The sequence below is a fragment of the Trachymyrmex cornetzi genome, unplaced genomic scaffold (assembly GCF_001594075.2).
Source record: "Trachymyrmex cornetzi isolate Tcor2-1 unplaced genomic scaffold, Tcor1.1 scaffold47, whole genome shotgun sequence".
Classification (NCBI taxonomy): Eukaryota; Metazoa; Arthropoda; class Insecta; order Hymenoptera; family Formicidae; genus Trachymyrmex; species Trachymyrmex cornetzi.
The window spans coordinates 948,095-966,510 of record NW_017299509.1 but is presented as its reverse complement, the minus strand read 5'-3'; the positions used below and the strand labels follow the sequence as shown (position 1 = coordinate 966,510).

At 32.2% G+C, this 18,416-nt stretch overlaps 4 protein-coding genes across 5 annotated transcripts; 2 read left to right on the top strand and 2 right to left on the bottom strand.

The window, feature by feature from the left end:
• The first annotated feature begins 199 nt into the window (after positions 1–199).
• On the top strand, positions 200–1,705 carry LOC108765065 (E3 ubiquitin-protein ligase E3D). Its single transcript, XM_018513571.1, has 2 exons — positions 200–316; positions 493–1,705. Exon 2 carries the CDS (start codon positions 547–549, stop codon positions 1,669–1,671), a length of 1,125 nt encoding a protein of 374 aa, XP_018369073.1. The 5' UTR covers positions 200–316; positions 493–546; the 3' UTR covers positions 1,672–1,705.
• Positions 1,706–2,529: 824 nt separating this feature from the next.
• LOC108765138 (oxysterol-binding protein-related protein 9) lies at positions 2,530–9,665 on the bottom strand. Of its 2 annotated transcripts, XM_018513710.1 has the most exons (13): positions 9,353–9,665; positions 8,997–9,212; positions 8,478–8,702; positions 8,311–8,386; positions 6,977–7,066; positions 6,771–6,888; positions 6,504–6,613; positions 4,988–5,017; positions 4,740–4,902; positions 4,238–4,515; positions 3,746–4,140; positions 2,923–3,150; positions 2,530–2,848 (listed from the first exon to the last, which is right to left on the bottom strand). In XM_018513710.1, exons 1-13 carry the CDS (start codon positions 9,464–9,466, stop codon positions 2,756–2,758), a joined length of 2,136 nt encoding a protein of 711 aa, XP_018369212.1. In that variant the 5' UTR covers positions 9,467–9,665; the 3' UTR covers positions 2,530–2,755. The 2 variants fall into 2 exon arrangements, with proteins under 2 accessions (XP_018369212.1, XP_018369213.1); XM_018513711.1 differs by lacking the exons at positions 6,504–6,613; positions 6,771–6,888; positions 6,977–7,066; ... (2 more) ...; positions 8,997–9,212; positions 9,353–9,665 and adding an exon at positions 5,210–5,630 and having other exon boundaries at positions 2,534–2,848.
• A 1,110-nt stretch (positions 9,666–10,775) lies between these two features.
• LOC108765125 (WD repeat-containing protein CG11141) lies at positions 10,776–14,863 on the top strand. The gene is made up of 10 exons (XM_018513691.1): positions 10,776–11,151; positions 11,583–11,812; positions 11,914–12,069; positions 12,155–12,286; positions 12,373–12,533; positions 12,602–12,737; positions 12,816–13,116; positions 13,203–13,365; positions 13,494–14,344; positions 14,428–14,863. The coding sequence occupies exons 2-10, from the start codon at positions 11,588–11,590 to the stop codon at positions 14,514–14,516; spliced, it is 2,214 nt and encodes a 737-aa protein (XP_018369193.1). The 5' UTR covers positions 10,776–11,151; positions 11,583–11,587; the 3' UTR covers positions 14,517–14,863.
• A 908-nt stretch (positions 14,864–15,771) lies between these two features.
• ATPsynO (ATP synthase subunit O, mitochondrial) lies at positions 15,772–17,246 on the bottom strand. The gene is made up of 4 exons (XM_018513692.1): positions 17,145–17,246; positions 16,875–16,919; positions 16,403–16,513; positions 15,772–16,333 (listed from the first exon to the last, which is right to left on the bottom strand). The coding sequence occupies exons 1-4, from the start codon at positions 17,163–17,165 to the stop codon at positions 15,887–15,889; spliced, it is 624 nt and encodes a 207-aa protein (XP_018369194.1). The 5' UTR covers positions 17,166–17,246; the 3' UTR covers positions 15,772–15,886.
• Positions 17,247–18,416: the final 1,170 nt, after the last annotated feature.

The window sequence follows — 18,416 nt, the reverse complement described above, 5'->3', positions numbered from 1 at the left end:
ACTGTACGACACACACACACACACACACACACACACACACACACACACACACACAAAATAAATGCATATGATACATATGTCATGTTCATTCAGTTCATTGATATTCATGACAGCACCACGAAAGAACTATCACAGTTATTTAAAGCATAATTTCTGAAAAATAATTTTTGGATCCACAGAATCCACGGGTTTCTCTCTGCTGCAATTTTGCAAAAAGAAATATATTCGTATAAATTATTGTGAAAGTAGTAATACTTTTATAACCTCACATATGTGATTGACAAGCACGTGTCACATGGAAAGATATGTATGCAAGGTATATCATTAGTATTTCTTTAAAAATTATATAATAACTTACATTATATTAATTATTGTATATTTATTTTTGATAATTTAATATATTTATTATTATGTAATTTATATATAATATTTTTAATATATGATATATGTATAGATAATAATACAGAATCACATTTTGCATTATATTTCCAGAACTGTGGAATGCGTTACTCCACAATAATGTGGTTTTATTGTTGAGATGAAATTATGGAGCTTATCACGTTAGAGCTAAGACCACGCTTGCAATCCTGCAACGTATTCATTTCTATGCGGAAAGATCTCTGCTTAAAGAATGTTCAAATTAAACTCTTGGAAAGTACCATAGTGTTAATAGTAGAAGATTGTAGTATAAGCTTCTCATTGCCATCTGTTAAAGTTATGCCTACTTCTTTGTCCATGTTAAATATAATGAACAATTGGGTCTGCTTCCGCCTACAAACTGCACCATTAGAGTCTGCGTTTGGATCTTTCAATACAGAAGTGATGACTAATTTGAATAAATTAGTTCAGTCAAATAGCACACATTCGCAGTCTATTGTAAATAATATCAAATTGTTATTTGAAACATCAAAATGTACTATATTGTGCACCTGTTGCAAAAATGTTATCTCTAAGTTGATTAGCCTTAAGAGGTTTCTTCCTTTACCTGATGCAGAATACGATGCTGACGAGTGGTTTTGTTGTAAACACAGTTGCAACTCTGTCTCAAATAGTGTACAGCCACAGGAATCTGATTACTTATATGGCTCTTGTTTTTCTGTATTACATAAAAGTATTTTTGCAAGTAATGTATGTACAGATAATAAAACGTTATCTTGTAATAAATGTTTATTACACATAGGAACATTTCATACATATAATTTATTCAAGATATGGAACTGTTGCGTAGATTATAAACCAGAAAATAATACATTGTCTATTACAAATGCTACTAATCCACTCAGTGATTTTTTAATATTAGTAAAAAGCTCGCTAAGCGAGATTTTACGTGAAGAAATTATTCTGCAAACATCTGTCGGCAAACAGACGCATCGTCTTTTGATAAAGCCAATGGATTGCAAATTAAATTTAATTACAGAGCCTGATCACGTTACAGTCTGTGATACTGACACTATATCCTTACAACAAAAATGTGCTGCCAAAGTTTTATACAAATACGAGAAAAATAAAGAATTTACTGTAATCACTAATTATTTGAATGTTAAATATCATGATGTAGGTTTGCCTTTAATAGAAGCTGGATTAAATTATTTGTTATCGTCAACAAAACGACTACCTCATGTTTATAGAACTGCTGCTATAGATTATTTTTTTGGCTACATTGTCTTGTAAAAAATCGCAAACTAAATGTCATATAATTTATTGTCCAACGATATTAATTTTTAAACATTGCATATATTTTGTACATCTATTTTTATATACAATAAAAAGAAATAATTATCTACTATATATACTCCTCCTCATAAATACTATGTAATACAATAACCCATTAGATAAACATTTAAATAACTCATGAATTTTTTAATATATCGGAAAGGGACATATTTAATTTCTTTGTTTCTAGAAGATATGATAAGAGAATGTCTATTTCATTAAAAAAAAACTTTAAGCATTTTTAACTTTTTTATGAACGTTATGTTATTTGTAAAACAAGTATACGGAAAAATTACAACAATTACACGAATAAAATACTAAGTATCATTGTGATATTTAATTTTGTGCATGAGAAATGCATAAATTTATTTCCGAAGTCCATAATTTTGGAATGTCAGTCCATTCCTTACATGTTGGAAATCTATTTATATTTTATATTTGCCAATAACAAATTTGAGGTTGCGCAAAAATAATTAATTCTATAATCTTAGAATATTGTATTATTTACGTCCACTAGTGACATCGTAAAACCTTTGTATACAATATGGCATGCAATCTATACAATATGATGTATACAGGTTTGCGTAAATTGTACATATAATTTCTTTTCTCATAAGAAATTACAATGTTAATAAATGTTATACATATAAAAAAGACTTCACATACGTACACATATTTGAAAGGTGGATATAAATTGAAACTTACGATATCTGTGTGAAATTACTCCGAGGATAAAAAAGAAGAAGATAGATATAATTATATCATAAAAATTCGTTCTATTATTGATAAACATTTTTATTAAGTGAAACTTAAAATATGATACGAAAAGTAAAATAGTAGATAATATTGCGTTATCTTTTTCCTACATTAAACTATGAGTGGCTAATACGCATAAAAATATTTGCCAAAATCGCTTGAATGTGAAAGTGTATGTCTTCTGAATTAAGCCTGATGTTATAATTCTTACAGGCAGTAGGCCACGATTTTTCCTCTAGTATTGTGCTGCATCTAAAATTGTCACGTAATACGCACGTATACATAGTTAGGTAACATTCGATTGATCGTTAGAACTGTGTATTCTGTCTATAAGAGATCTTATGTACACCCAGCCACCATCTTTGGTTTCCTTAAAAAGCTGTTCAACAAAAAAAATGATTGGCAATAATTATGCAATAAATGAAAAGAATCAAATAAAAATAGTCCACTTACTTTCGTTTGCCACGCTATATTATTCTCCTTTCGAAGCCGCGCTTCTTCTCGTTGTTTCTGCTCAATTGTACATTTTGCCGCTGTAGCTTTATCCATATCGTTGATACGTAGGCCAACTGTCACGTCACGCCATACTCTTCGCGATTCACATTCATCTTGCTCACATACTGTTTTAACTAATTTTCTTTCCGTACTAAGTTCTCTCACATCAGCGAACATTTCACTTCTCTGTTTAAAAAAAGGATATTACAAAATATTAAAAATGTAAATTAGACCAAGAATTAAAAATAAACCAAGAATTAAGAATTAAGAATAAATAAAAATAAGAGAAAAAAATACTATTTTCAAAGCGGTGTTTAATAATATTCATGTCAGGACTGGGAGCACGTATTTGAAACACTTTTATATAAAACACAGTACTTCCAATATAAGTTTTTGTATTTTGTATCTCAACGGAGCACATAAAAGTATTTTGTATTTAAAATTGAAAGATTGAAAGTTTTTTTTTAGTATTTTGTAATTCAAATAATAAGATTGACTGTCTTAGTATTTGAAATACAAAATATAATTGTTTTACAAATATTGTTCTTTAAATAAAAGTATTTTAAGTACATGCCCAGCCCTGTCATATGTAAATTTGCAAATATACTTTAACTTATTGTTTTAATAATAATTAAATTTACATCCATGAATGATTATATAATGTATACTAATATTCGTTATTTACAGTAGCTTACTATATAGGACGTGCAAATAGTCACTGTTCTACTGCAGCATTTAACAATGAATATTAATATTACGTTAAAATTCTGTTTTAACTTACACCATCCAATGTCTTCACTTCCATCGCTCCGCTCCATTCCCCATTTATAACAAGAAATGGCTTTTTATCTCCCGCTTGGAAGGCTTGACACGTAATTCGATTCCGTTTACCGCCATAAAAAGGTTTCGTTATAAATTCTACAGTTGCATGATAACCAGTTTGTAGACAATTTATTGTTACAGTTCCTCCTAGTTCTATCCATGGTACAGTGAGAATAGATCTGCCATAACCGTTAGGAAAAGTTAAAACGTACTCCTCCCCGTGTTGTAACACATTTACCCAACCCTTTCCCACGTTGTGCACTCCTATACTTAAACCCAGGAATTTGCTCTTCGTCCAAACATGAGCTCCGAAACAGATCTTTTTACCAACATGCTCGGCATAAAATGCACTAACTACAATCAAACAATATAATAAATAGATGAGCAATTTCGTACGATACAGACAGTTCAATAAAACGCTTAAATGAAAATAAAAAAAAGATTCCTATACCTGGTGGATGGTGAGAAACTTGTTCAGCCACAAAAGCAAGTTGATTCTCTCTGCACCATGGTACAGGACCATCTGATACTAGTTTACTACCAGACGACTCTGCAGCGTTATCAAAAGAACTAACATTAGGTATGTTCCAATGACACCGAAAAATTTCACCTAATACAGGATTGTATGGCTTCTTAGCCACGCCAGATTTACGTCCTGCATGAAAACTGCACAAGTACCAACGTATTACTTGTACCATCCTCTCTCGAGGTGTAGGCATATCTGCAATGCTAATTCAGGAAAATGGAATTATTTTCAAAAACTTATTACAAAACGTTAAAACAGATGCAACAATGTTAGGTCTGTTCTATTTAACTAAACCTCTTTCCTAGTTCATCTTTCCTCTTTTCCTCTCTAATGTGAAAAGAAAAATGAAAAAGATGAATTGTGCAAGAGATTGAACTAAAAAACAGACCTGTTATGTATGTGCATATTAAAGTTTTATTAAAACTACCTCACAAATTGATCGGGATGAGCAAAGTAATCTGCATACATCTCAAGGAGTGATCTGCGTTCTAAGATAAACGTTGGTAAAGCAACTCTCGTCAAGTCCATTCCAATCTTCACCTGGGACAGAAGATGAGCCACGACTGAGCCGTGACTCTCCATAGAATCCACTGTAGATGATAAAAGTAAAAAAAGAAATATCAATAAGCAGAATTACTTTCTATAACACTATGCTTGATATGACATATTACGTACTTTCTGTTTCGCTTTCTTCTTCGTAGAGAGCTGCAACAGATACAAATTCACAGTTTAAAATATGAAAAATACTTTAAGAAATGCAAAATCTGGATACTGCCAATTTTAGCGTACGGGTCTCCACAACAATAACATATAGCATACAGAAAAAAATACTCGAAAATTGCAAGATCTTAACCTGAATTTTCTGCCGCATCTATACCTATTGCACACGACACTTACGACTTGAAGTTATGTCCAACATATTGTCTGGCTAAGATAGACCAACTAGTATCCATTCCTAAGCTCCTTATTCCCGAATTGTGTTCTATTAACGTAAAGTATTCTGTTGGGCACTTTGATTTAAAGGTAAACAGCAGGACATAAAGTTCAACCACAATTCTCCCTTCTTACACATCATCATGTCAATAAAACATTCTGTCTTTTTCTATTTATTCATAAAGTGGGAAAGTAATTCACCACTTCAAAAGAGACATGGGAACTCCGCGAGTGTTTGCTTGCGAAACGTCAACTTGTACGTCAAATAGTTCAGTCCACGATCGCAGAAAATCAATAATAGTCACGGCAGATAAAACAGATGGGTATACTAAATACAACCTGCATTATCAACAATAGAATATATATCACAGTCAGTACGTCCAGATGACTAATAAATTTTGTTCGTAATTTATTTTGCAAATACAAATGCACAAGATATTCTTTACGAATCCTATAATCATATCTACTTTGTCTTGCCATTTAAGTCTTTTATGTACTCAAACATATTTCATAAATTTGACAATGATTAAAAGTCACACATATGTTTCAAAGAGAAGGAAGTAATTTTTTGTTCCTCGAATAAACGTACTTACCTTTTATTTCCTGCCGACATGAGAAAAAGAAATTGTATAGACTTGTATATATATCTTATGTAAATTATTTTATAAAATGAAGTTTCTTTATGTAGATACCCAAACATGGAATTTAAAATCTTTAACTAGATACATGGCTGGTATTTCATGTCTAACGTGCATTTCCATCAATATAGATTAATTTTAATATCAATTTCACTTACTTTTTATTCTTTTCTAGTTCTAAGAATTAGAAAACGATAAAGAGTAAGTTAAACAGAGATTAAAGAAATTAATCTGCATTGAATATGTCATTTAAAATCATTAAGTTTTCAAAAAATCCATTACGTATAGATATAATTTTCCTCGAAAAAAAAAACTATTAACGGAGATAGTTTAAGGATGCAAAACTATAGAGCTACGAGACTGGAACATCAATCTCTGCCACTTGCCAGAACATTCAAGCTGACACAGAACATGAAATACCTACCTGTCTAGTTTCAGGTAGCTAAATCTGCAAGTATATACAATTTTTATAGAACAATATTAATTTCTAAATCTTTTTCAATGTACTACTTTAATAAATAAAATGATTGTTCGGAATATTTTTTATTAAATAAGAAGCAAATGGAAAAATGAAAATAGCAGATAACACAATGTATATTGAAATGCAGGTATTGACTCACCATCGTAATCTACTGATCCGTCGCCTTTGATAGGCGGCAGAGGTGGCTCTTTACGTTTATCTCCCGCGACACTTTCTACAGACGAATGTAATCGCTCATTATCTGAATATCTAAAATAAGAAATATTTATATATTATCGAAATTTTTATCAAATTTTACAGACATAAGTTCTCTAATAAAAAATATACCAATTAATGTACTACAAGAAAGACTGCACGCATGAAAAAGATAGATTTTATTTTTAGATAGAAATTAATTTATACTTACAGCGTAATATGATTCTGGACTGCCGGAGTTGGTATTTCATCCGCGGCATCAAAGTAATCGTCATCCTCATCGGAAGACGAGTACGAGAATTGTGGTACTGGTAGATCTCTATCAACAACTAAAGATGCAAAGTAACACTATAGCCATTAATAAGATTGAAATATGTTTAATTAATATTAAAACATAGAATAAATGTTGCAATTAACCATTTGATAATGTAGGTACTCTCGGTTCCACACATTCGGAGCCTAATTCAATGCCGGTTTGAACTGTCGCTTCTGGTGCCCCTGCTGCAACTAAAATTAAGCTTCTTAGAAACATAGTTACTCAATGCATTTATTTAAAAAAAGAAATATGATTTTTCTCAATTAAAAGATCACGAATAAGCCTTGATATTTTCGAAGCAAGCAAATCTTGAGTTTTTTATTTATCACTGATAGCCAGAATAATTGATATTGAAAATGTCGTTCTATTTTATTTGTTCTTTTATTTTTATCTCATTTATTAGGTGTACAACTTTGCTTCCGCCGTTTTCCTATAGATGGCTTTAGTGGTAAGTGGTGGTCGAAATAAATAGATCATAGACGTCATACAATAAACTTGGGCATCTGTCAACATAACCCCATAGAAACATTAGTCGATTTGTGTCTGCATCATAAAGTTATTCTCGATTGAAAATGTCAGTTTACGAGCCAAATTCTCGTCATTTGCGGGAGGTTTTAATTTTCTGCTTCAATATGAAGAAATCTGCGGCTGAGGCTCATCGAATGCTCTCAAATACTTATGGTGAGGCCCGCTATTAGTGAAAGAACGTGTCGTGAGTGGTTTCAACGCTTCAAGAACGGTCACAGACGATCGATATCGAACGCAATTGATGCGTTTGAGCCGAGCATTGAAAGACAAACGGTCGCAATACAACGAGAGACACAATAATATGATTTTGTAGCATGACAATGCTTGACCCCAGTTGCGAAAGTGGTCAAGACATACTTGGAAACGTTGAAATGGGAAGTCCTACCCCACCCGCCGTATTCTCCAGACGTTGCTCCCTCTGACTATCACTTGTTTCGATCAATGGCACATGGCCTGACTGACCAACACTTCCGGTTTATATCTCCAGACGTTGCTCCCTCTGACTATCACTTGTTTCGATCAATGGCACACGGCCTGACTGACCAACACTTCCGGTTTATGAAGAAGTAAAAAATTGGATCGACTCATGGATCGCCTTGACCAGTTTTTTCGACGCGGGATTCGTACGCTGCCCGAAAGATGTGAGAAAGTAGTGGCCAGCGATGGACAATACTTTGAATCATAAATGTATAACCAGTTTTTTACAATAAAGCCTCGAATTTTGGAAAAAAAACGGTGGAACCAACGTTATACACCTAATATATATATTTTTTCATTGTACTTCTTGGAGGATTATCTGATTTTTAAGAGATAAATAGGTCTTTGTATTAGTTATAAAAACATAATCAGTCTTAAGCAATAATCTTGTTAATCAAGAAACATTGTATTACATACATATAAATCTTACCATGAGGAAGTGAGGGTGAGACATGTATAGAATTTGTTGGTCCTCTATATACTCCATTAACAGGTATCGCTGTATTCTGAAAACATTATTTAAAACATGCAAAATTACAATTACATAATAAAAATTATATAATAAAAAATGGATATATAATAAGGTAATACAAGTACCTTTGCAATTTGTAATTGGACAATGGTATGTTTAACGGAATTAAGCATAGCGTTAGCTTGCGATAAAATATCAGAATACTTTTTCTGCTTTTCTTCATCTTCAGCCGTATTCCTTTTACCTTCGATCAACTTGATCTGTTCAATCAAAAGTTGAAGATAAACATCAGCTTCAGCAACCTTGCGATCAAAATCATGCTTAGGTGGTGACTTCTTAGGGTCCCATCTCTGAAACAATTAATTTCTATAAGCTTGTATAGTCAAAATTATCTTACATTATATCATTTTATTATTCTTATGTCATTGTATTAGAAAAAATGTAACATTATTTTCATTTTTCATGTGTATAGATCTGTTTGTTTTTATAAAAACAAATGTATATTGAATTAATATACACTTTTGGTATTTAAAGTAAAATAGATATATATTTGAAATTTGACGAAAGAAGGAAATTCCTAGTGCAGTTCAGTGAAGCGATAAAAACAAGCCTTATTTGACATGAGTCTGCATTTGTATACATACTGTATGAGAGTGGCGGAGTATCGTGTCTTCCAAGGCACGAACCCAACGTTCTCGTTCCTCACCATTGCGCGTTTGAAAATGAAATGTTTTTGGATCATCTTTGCAGGAGTTCGTTGTTATAGTAAACGTACTATCATCTTCGTCATCGATGCCAATAATAGCGCCTCTCAATCGCACGCAACCACGACGTGCTCCACGCATCATCTTCTCCTTGCTCTGAAGAGGAGAAACAAAAGAAAACAGATCAGAGAGAGATAACCTAAAGATCATTTGAGAAGAACAAAAAGGTGTTAAGCGTGCAATATATATTGTGAGAGAAATTGGGAATGCATTGAACGAGTCATAGGTATCCTTACCGTGTAATACGACAGAAGGCCTGCGTTGTCGTCCAAAACAAACCATCGATATTGCCATCCGTTAACAACGTTCGTCCACTTGCTGAGCGAACCCTCCATCGTCGACATGCTCATTAATTTATTGCTTCGTCGATCGGCTGGTATAAACTGCTACCGATTTTCACGTATCTCGCAGCATATTTTCGACGGAATCACATATAGGCTTCGTAAATAACGGAATATTATCGCGTCATCCTAATCTTGAGTATAAATCATCGCATCCCACATTTACAAATTAAAGTTCGGTTCATACGTCAACGTCGTCGACCAAATGCACTCCGACGCGTTTTCATGAGAGAACCTTTCGTTCTGGAGCAACATTTTCTAAGCAGATATCCATATATGTATACGATTTCGATCTGATTAACTATTAGTGATCAACTTATTATATCAAACAATATAAAAATCTGGAAAAATTCTTATGAAAATAAAAAAAAATTTAATAATCAAATTTTTACTATCGTAGAAGTTGGATTGTATTTTACTTATATTTTTTACATTTTATTGAAATTTATCTATCAGAAATCATAATAAAAAGATCGATTGTGCCAGCTTGCCAACAGAGGATTAAATCGAGATTAAAGTTAACTTACATTGATAGAAAAGAACAAAAATCTACAGCAAAATAATTTCCAACTGTTGTCCACTGTAATATATATGCGTACATTATAGATTAACTTTTGAATCATTTTTTTCATATGTTTAACAAATGAAACTATAATAATTCTATTCACATTAAAATACAATAGATATTGCAGTTTGACATAATTAATCATTGATTAAATTAATCGGAATTTGAAGAAGTCATGATGATGTTCGAACAGAAATTATATGCCATAAAAAAAAATACCATACTTAGGGCGACTGTTACCAACGCCGATTAACTTAATCGACGATTAACTCAATTAGCAGAATTACTATAACATTATAGATAGAAGATTTTTATTACTTTTATCACATAATTAAGTGTAGAAACGCAGGGATAGCAGTATATCACGAAGAGATAAGGTTAAAAACGATATATAGCCCTACCGTTGACTACATTGCTGATTGAGTTAATCGTCAATTAATCGGCGTTGGTAACAGTCGCCCTTAACAAGATACAGAATTTCTTGACCCAACAGGCTCATCTGATAAAATAAAAAGATACAATACAATACATCTAGTAGAATAAATGTGAAATATATATCTATTCTCTGATAGACTAAATACGTGCACGTGCGTCGCTTTTACATGATTTACATCACGTACGCATGAATATCAAACGTTAAACGGATGTTTATTTCCTGATAGCGTTATCGCGCAAGGTTTATACCGATGTTTTATCGACTCGTAGGAACATAAAGGATTGCAGGTGTATGGAAGTATAATATAGTACAATAGAATACTCTAAGCTCTCTACTAGAGCTCTAGCAGCTGCAACTTTCATGTAATTAGCACGACTGTTGTGTAGAGAACAGAGAGAGAGAGAGAGAGAGAGAGAGAGAGGGGGGAGAGAGACAGAATTCGGAAGGTACGCGTAACGCGTGTGTTTCCACAGTCATGTCAATTCGTGTTCGTTAGAAATGGCGATAAATACACGTATGCAGCAAAGTGCACCGCTGTGCACACGTAACCGCGAATGCTTATCGTAATGAGACTCTCACACCACGGAGAAAAGGAGGCAACATAGCGTTTGAAGGAGAAAACAGAAAAAAGGAGTAAAACGCCGGTCGATCTCGGCAATCTGCTTTCCATTCCTTGTTTCGATTGAAGCGGAGGTACATACGTATACTTTCTGTGTTACGTTGTGGTAACTTTATTTAATCACGTGAAAACACTGCGTCTCCGCGCTCGTTATCAGCGGTTAATCATCGTTTGTTTAGAAATTTTGAATTAGAAATCTATTGTTTTCTCTCCACAATAAAGATTACATTATCACATAACTTCTCATGTTTAATATCACTTTTGGAAAAGTTCATTCTCTTTCAAGATTGCGACAGTAAAACTTTGAGATTTTTATGTCTTTAAAAAAAATGTAGTATAATAGTAACAGATCTATTTTTTGTAGCTAAGCCAGTTTTATAACTTAAAGTAAAATAGATATGTTTTATGCAGTCTAGTGCAGGAATAAAAATTAAATTTTATGTTATTATTAGATATTATATTCCAAATATAGAATAGTGATGTTATAATATGTGGGTGTTTGCAGTTATAATGACAACACCAATGTGTGAGGATGGTGGACCGTTGAGAGAATGGGCGCCGCTCGCCGTCCTTCTGCAACAGATACCCGCCAAAATGCAGAATGGTATTTTTACGCAAGACATCAGTTTTACCTGTATTGATGCCCTAACCGAGTTCATCGCCATTGGAACAAATCATGGGCTCGTTTATTGGTACAACAGAGAAAAACAGGATCTGCAGAGATTACGTTGTGAGGTAAAAATTTTTTTTAATTTTAGAGACCTACTAGATCTTCATTAAATAAAATTGAGTCACAACCAAATTGATAGAGTAATATCCTTTTTCTCTTATTGCAGAATGTAAACTCCAAAATTACGAGTGTACAAGTGATCTCCACGGTTGATTACATGGTTGCAGCAGGCAATGAACATGGCGTTGTTACAGTTTTTCAAATTCCCAAGAATCCGCCAGACTCATTGCCAAACAGTTTAAAACCAAAACAGAAGAAGCAGGTAAATTATAAAAATGAAACTTATGTACGTGTACATGTATAATACAAAAACAATGTATGAATATCTTGCTATTATTTTTTACAAGGTCGAAAGGTACAGCATAAGTGGCTTGCATAATACTGCAGTGACAGCTGTGGAGTGGTCTAAGAATGGTATGAAATTATTCAGTGGAGATAAAGATGGTTTAGTAGTTTTAACAGAGATTGATTTTTATATGGTAAGTATAAATACTGAAAGTTTTTTCTAATTTCTTTTATTTTCTCATAAATATGAACATTTTGTGATACTTTATATTATTTGTAGCATTTATCGAAATCATCGAAATTGTTGAACGAAAAATATTCAGTGGTACAATTGAGCTATCAACAAGGCTTGCTACTAGTCTCGACAACGTTACGTACAATTTTAGTGAACAGAAATGAAAATGGAAAAGTGACACAAGTTGGCCAAAAAGAACGTAAAACGTTGGTATCTTTATATTTAATTTTCTCATATTCATGAAATAAAGAAATATAATGTTTTGGTGCTTTAGATTAGGTAAATTAGGAGCAGTCTTCGGTTCTCGACAAATTTATATGCAAGAACCGCTAATCTATGCAAGTAGACCAGGATTACGTTTATGGCAAGCTGATAAGGCTGGGACTGTACTGAAAACACTCATATTTAAGGTATCAAGTTAATATACATATGCATTCATATTGAGTCATCATTATTTTATGTTATCAAATTATGAATATTCTTAAAAGGATGCAGTTAGATCGGGTCATACAGAAGTGACGTTGTTAAATCCTGCACCCGAAGGATCGAAAAAGAATCGTGGCGAACCCTCGTTTGGCATCGTGTTACCGTTTTGTGACGATTTATTAATAACGTACTGTGATGACGTAGTTTACGTAGTAAATCCTAATACTATTGCAATAACATCGATCGTAAACGATTTACGGCGCGTTACCGATGTGGCTTGCACTAAAGACGAAATATTTATATTGGAAGGAGAAAGAAATATTTTGCGAATTGCCTATTATCCGGAAAATGATATTTTTACAGGTGAGCACAGTTACTGTTTCTCCAAATTAAACGTAATTAAATATAAGATATTGTTATTGAATTATCTTTAAATTATTTTCTTACAGAAGAAACAAGAAAAACAATGGATCCTTTGTTATCATTCGCTGAATACAGTAAACCTGTTACTAATGGTATACTAGAACTAACTTCGAAATTAAAAGAAAGTAGTATAGTGCCAGCTATTCCTTTTCCTAAAATCGATCCAACCAATATTATTCAATCTGTAGGGTAAGTAAAAAATTATTTCTAGAATAAAAATAAGTATATATGTTTATAAAAACTGTACAACATATTAGAATTAACAATTAATCTTTTTTTCAATATGATTAAGTTAAAAGTAATGAATCAAATTGTAGCATTGTGCCAACTGGTGTCGATACTGACGACGTTATAAACGCAGAAGAAGCTGTGGAAGTACCGCCGATAGTTCCAATAGATATAAATACTCCACTTGTAACTAATATTAACAAAATACCGGAATACAATGATAATAATAGAATAAGAAATGCGGAAGACGTAAAGAGCAACGATCGCCGAGAGATATTCCAAAGAATTGGTCAACAGGAATTCGAGGACGTCGTTTTCACACCCGAAAGAAAGCAGAAAAAATCTCGGAATAAAATAATGAATGGAAACGAAAGTATTACAATGTCAAACGGCACTGATCATTTGTTGAGCAGTCTAAGCACTGATCATGTAAACACCAACAAGACAATGACGACCCATTCCTCTTTAATGCAAATTAGCTTTGATGACGATTTTATATTGAAACCAGATAGAGATTTAGAAACGATTCAACGAGATGTGGAAGACAAGGAGAAACTATTAGCAGATCTTCTGGATTTTGATTTGTCTAAATATATGACAAGTAGTCGAATAGACAAGGATGACTTGAGTATATCTAATCATATGGATACTGTAACATGCATCAATTGTAACGTACATTCCAACAATGTGGTGAACGAAGAGGAATCAATTACGAATGAGGAAACTGAAATTGTCGAACAGAGCGATCATACGGGAACTGAATCAGGGGATGAAGATGTCAGTTATCGCACCGAATTGAAGCGATTAGAAGAACTCGGGGAATGCAGAAAGACTCTTTTACAAAATAAATTGGATGAGACTCCACCAGCTGGTAATAATTTCGTCGATATTCGAAAAAAGCCGCCCACGAATCAAGACGAATTAGAACATCAATTTAACGGTAGGTAATTAATGAATTATTGAAAATATGTGATGTATAACACGATTAGCTGCAGATATTAGAAAATATTCTTATACATGCAGCTCTGGCAAAGGAATGCGCCACATCTGTTCTTGAAGAAGAAGAAGATTGGGTTTTAGTCAAGGACGATATACCATCGATTATGTTTTAAGCAAAAATCATATATAGTAGTTGCCTCACGTCTTGTACATATGTCAATATATTATTAAAAAGTAATTAGAAAATAATTAGAAAATTACGTGATATACGATACAAGAGTGGTTTTGGAGTAAATTCTTTCACTACGAATTTTTTCTTCTATAGGACATGTTTTATTAATTGTTAGAGTTAATTTTTTTTTTTTTTTTTCAGTTATCAAACGCGCCGACAACGTATAAATTATTGGACGAGAAATACTGTTTAAAATATTTTATAATTTTCGATATTATATATGTATTAATAGGCACACACACACACTAATGATTAAAGTCCTGAGACGTGCAATTATAATTATTCTCATTAACAAACAAAATTATATTTCGTAAATATCATCGAAAGATAATACTAGTCACTGCTTGGATTTTAGCATACTAATTAATGCATAGTAATTGTTTTAATTGTTAATTATGTATAATTATTAATATATTTATGATTATTATAATAAATGTAATCTTTTACGAATTGCATATTATGTAAAATATAATTATATTTTAGCTCCATTATTTAATATAATAAATTCAATAATCACTTAAGCTTACAATTTATTGAAATATATATACGTATATATTTTACTATTTTGGGAAAGCAATGTATAATGCAATTCTCAGGTATATATCATATTTAATACGTATTTTGCATAATCAAATAGTATTTTTACATAACACCAGTCAAGCACACAAAGATATACTATTGGTATAGTATATCATTGCCACTCAATATCTTGTTATAAGTTGTTATAATTTTTATTTAGCAAAAGTAAGTTTTACGTAATCTATGTGACATTCATTATCGATACATTTCTGTATTATATTTTAAGTTTGTATATCAGACAAATAGTGATCTTTAAGACACTAGGCTTAGTATTTCTTATGCTAGTATCTACTTATTGTTGTTATTGCTTGTTTGTCTCTAGTTTCTAGTATAATTCTGTTTGAGTGGAAAAAAAACAAATATTATATAACATGTGAGAACTTTACATATTGCATGGCTCTAAAGTATATCACTTCGCCACGCATTATTAGTACACTGCAAGATACGAAAAGTTAAATACGAACGATTGTTAACGAATAATTAAACATTTATGTAACTGTATCAAAAATAATTAATGCTTTATCAACTATAAAAAATAAAATCAAGTTTTAAAGTTGAATTACTATATTTTTTTCCTTTTAACATATTCGTTTAATATAAAGAATAATCATTGTGGATTTAGGTTACTTGATTATACAGCTTTATTTCTGTTCAATAATTTACACAATACTCGAATATATGTATATGAGTATGTAACATTTTACTTCGTTCCTTCATATCGCTATGCTTCTATTACGCTGGGGTTTCAATGAGGTCGGTGTACATTTTAATTTTGCTAGCGATACTCATGTCTACGTATTTGTCACCTACTGATATTATCATACCGCCAATGATAGAGGGATCTACTTTGGTAGTGAGCAAAGCGGTTTGACCCTTCTTCAATAAACGCTTCAATGTAGATTCCAGTTTTGTCTTAATATCGGCATCAAGTGGACTTGCAGTAATTACTTCGCATACTACTTCCCCTCTATTAGCAGCCATAAGCACCTTGTACAAATTGATTATTACATTGAGTTTCGCTAATCGGCCATTCTCTGCGAGTAATGTCAGCAGGTTTTCAGTGGCTGGATTCATGCCACTCTTACTTCCGATGGCTTTAAAAGCTTCCACCTTATCTTTTCGCTTTATCGAAGGATTTTTTATAAAATCTATCAGTGTAGTATCTTTCTTTAGGAGACCCTAATTCAAACACAACCACAGATTAATATTGAAATAAACACCTGGTGTACAACTTTTTATTTATCATACCTGAAAGCTGATTAAATCCTTCTCCACTGCATCCAAAGCCTTTTGTTTAGTTGCAGCTGAGAAAAGAGCTGTGGCATATCTGCCTTCTAATCCAAAAACTTGAATTGGAGGCTGCAATAACGCATCAAATAGGATAAAGATAATTGACATATATATAAATAATTGTTTATGGAATTTATATTACAAAATGTTGCAAAACAATTGAAGGGCTTGCTGCAACAGTGCGTCAACCGTATTTTACAAAAACAGAATAAATGAACTATGAAGTTAAAGTACTGGGAAAATATAAATATCACTAAATTTAGAGTTTATTTACTCTGTTTTTATAAAATATGGATTAGCATTGTTATAGGAAGGACCTCCAATTGTAGAATTCAAAGCAAAAGTGTGCAAAATCACTTCCAGAAGGTTTACTTGGTAGGACTTGTCAACTATCAAGAGCAGAACGTAGTTACTTGTCAAAATTAAATACCTTCACCATCTGCTGCACAGCATTTGACGTGGAAAAAGTACGTGTCTGAAATGAGAATCATTTCATCATTCGCATTGACAAGTAGTCGAGCCGAATAGCGAAATACTTAAGAAAATGTGTATAATACGAACGATAAATACACTGTGATTTATGTGAAAAAGTACGTTATATTTATATTTTATATTTATAAATGTTCTAAACAGTGAAAGTTTATCTTAATGCCAAGGCAACCTAAGGATGTTTTAACGTCATAACGCGTAATTTACTCACAATTAATCTACCAACAGACATTTTTATAATCTTGCTGCGATCGAAGGAATAAAATTCGGGCTTCAAGCAGCCACCATTATATAATGCGAGTGTGTAGTGTAGGAGCCAGATGGAACCCGTTTAGTGGCGCCTCTATGACTTATGAGCATAAAACATTGAACTACGTAATAACGGATATTTTCCAGCGGATAACACGGCACGTATCGCACGTATTCTTCTCTAATTTGTCTTATGTATCATATTGTAAGTATTAAAACGAAATGGGGTAATAATAGATCTATTCGCGTTGCTTGAAATCCTCAAAAAATTTTGAACTTAAAATAAAAGATAGATATATTTGCGCGGAAAAAAGAGAATGCGAAGATGTCGAGTGCAAAAAGTGCAAATAATGTGAACAGACCTAAAGGACCTACTTTCCTACGGAGAACGATGATCTAGTTCGTTTAGCGTGAGTAAGATGTCGCCAGGGTCTACTTTCGAAAGTTGCGTGAGTTGCTTTTAGAATAGAATTTGCGGTGAATCTCGGGTTTGTAATGCAATTTCATGTTTCTCGTTACATTACATACATTTTAACACTATAAATGCCAACGTTTCGTACTCGCTAAAAGGATCAAGTAAGTACATTATTTTTAAACTAAAGCAAGTGATAAAAAATATTTTATCAGTAAAGAAATAATTAATTATTGAGCATAATCATTGAGAAAAATAAAAAATCTCTGAATTCTATCTTTTATATAATATTAATTTAAAAAATAAAAATGGTCAATAATTATCGCTTAGTAATATTAATATGTGTGCGTTAATTACACGAGCTTGCGCTCGTGATGAACGAGAATGGAGAAAGGAAAAAGCATAGGAGAAAGAGAAGGAGAGGCGAGAACACGACGTTTACTTTTGGTGAGTGTACTTTTCTCTCCAGTTTTCCAAAACTTTTTAACCTTTAAGTGGAGTGGCCACAGCACTTCAAATATATAGTTTTTTTAAAATCTTGTTCTGGAAAAGGAAAATAAAAGGTATTACCCAGAAGTTTTAAAGTTTATTACTTTTATATTTCTCTATTTCTCGTAAAGGTATAATTAATCTTTAGTGCTACACACGATTGGCGTCATTTGTGTTCTGCGCATTTTTTTTTTTAATACTAGGAGCACCAAATAATCAGTTATAATATTTATGTACAATTTTTAAATATAATTATATATAATTATAACGAAATATAATTGTATAATATGTATATAATACAATTATAATTAAATATAATTAAATATAATTAAA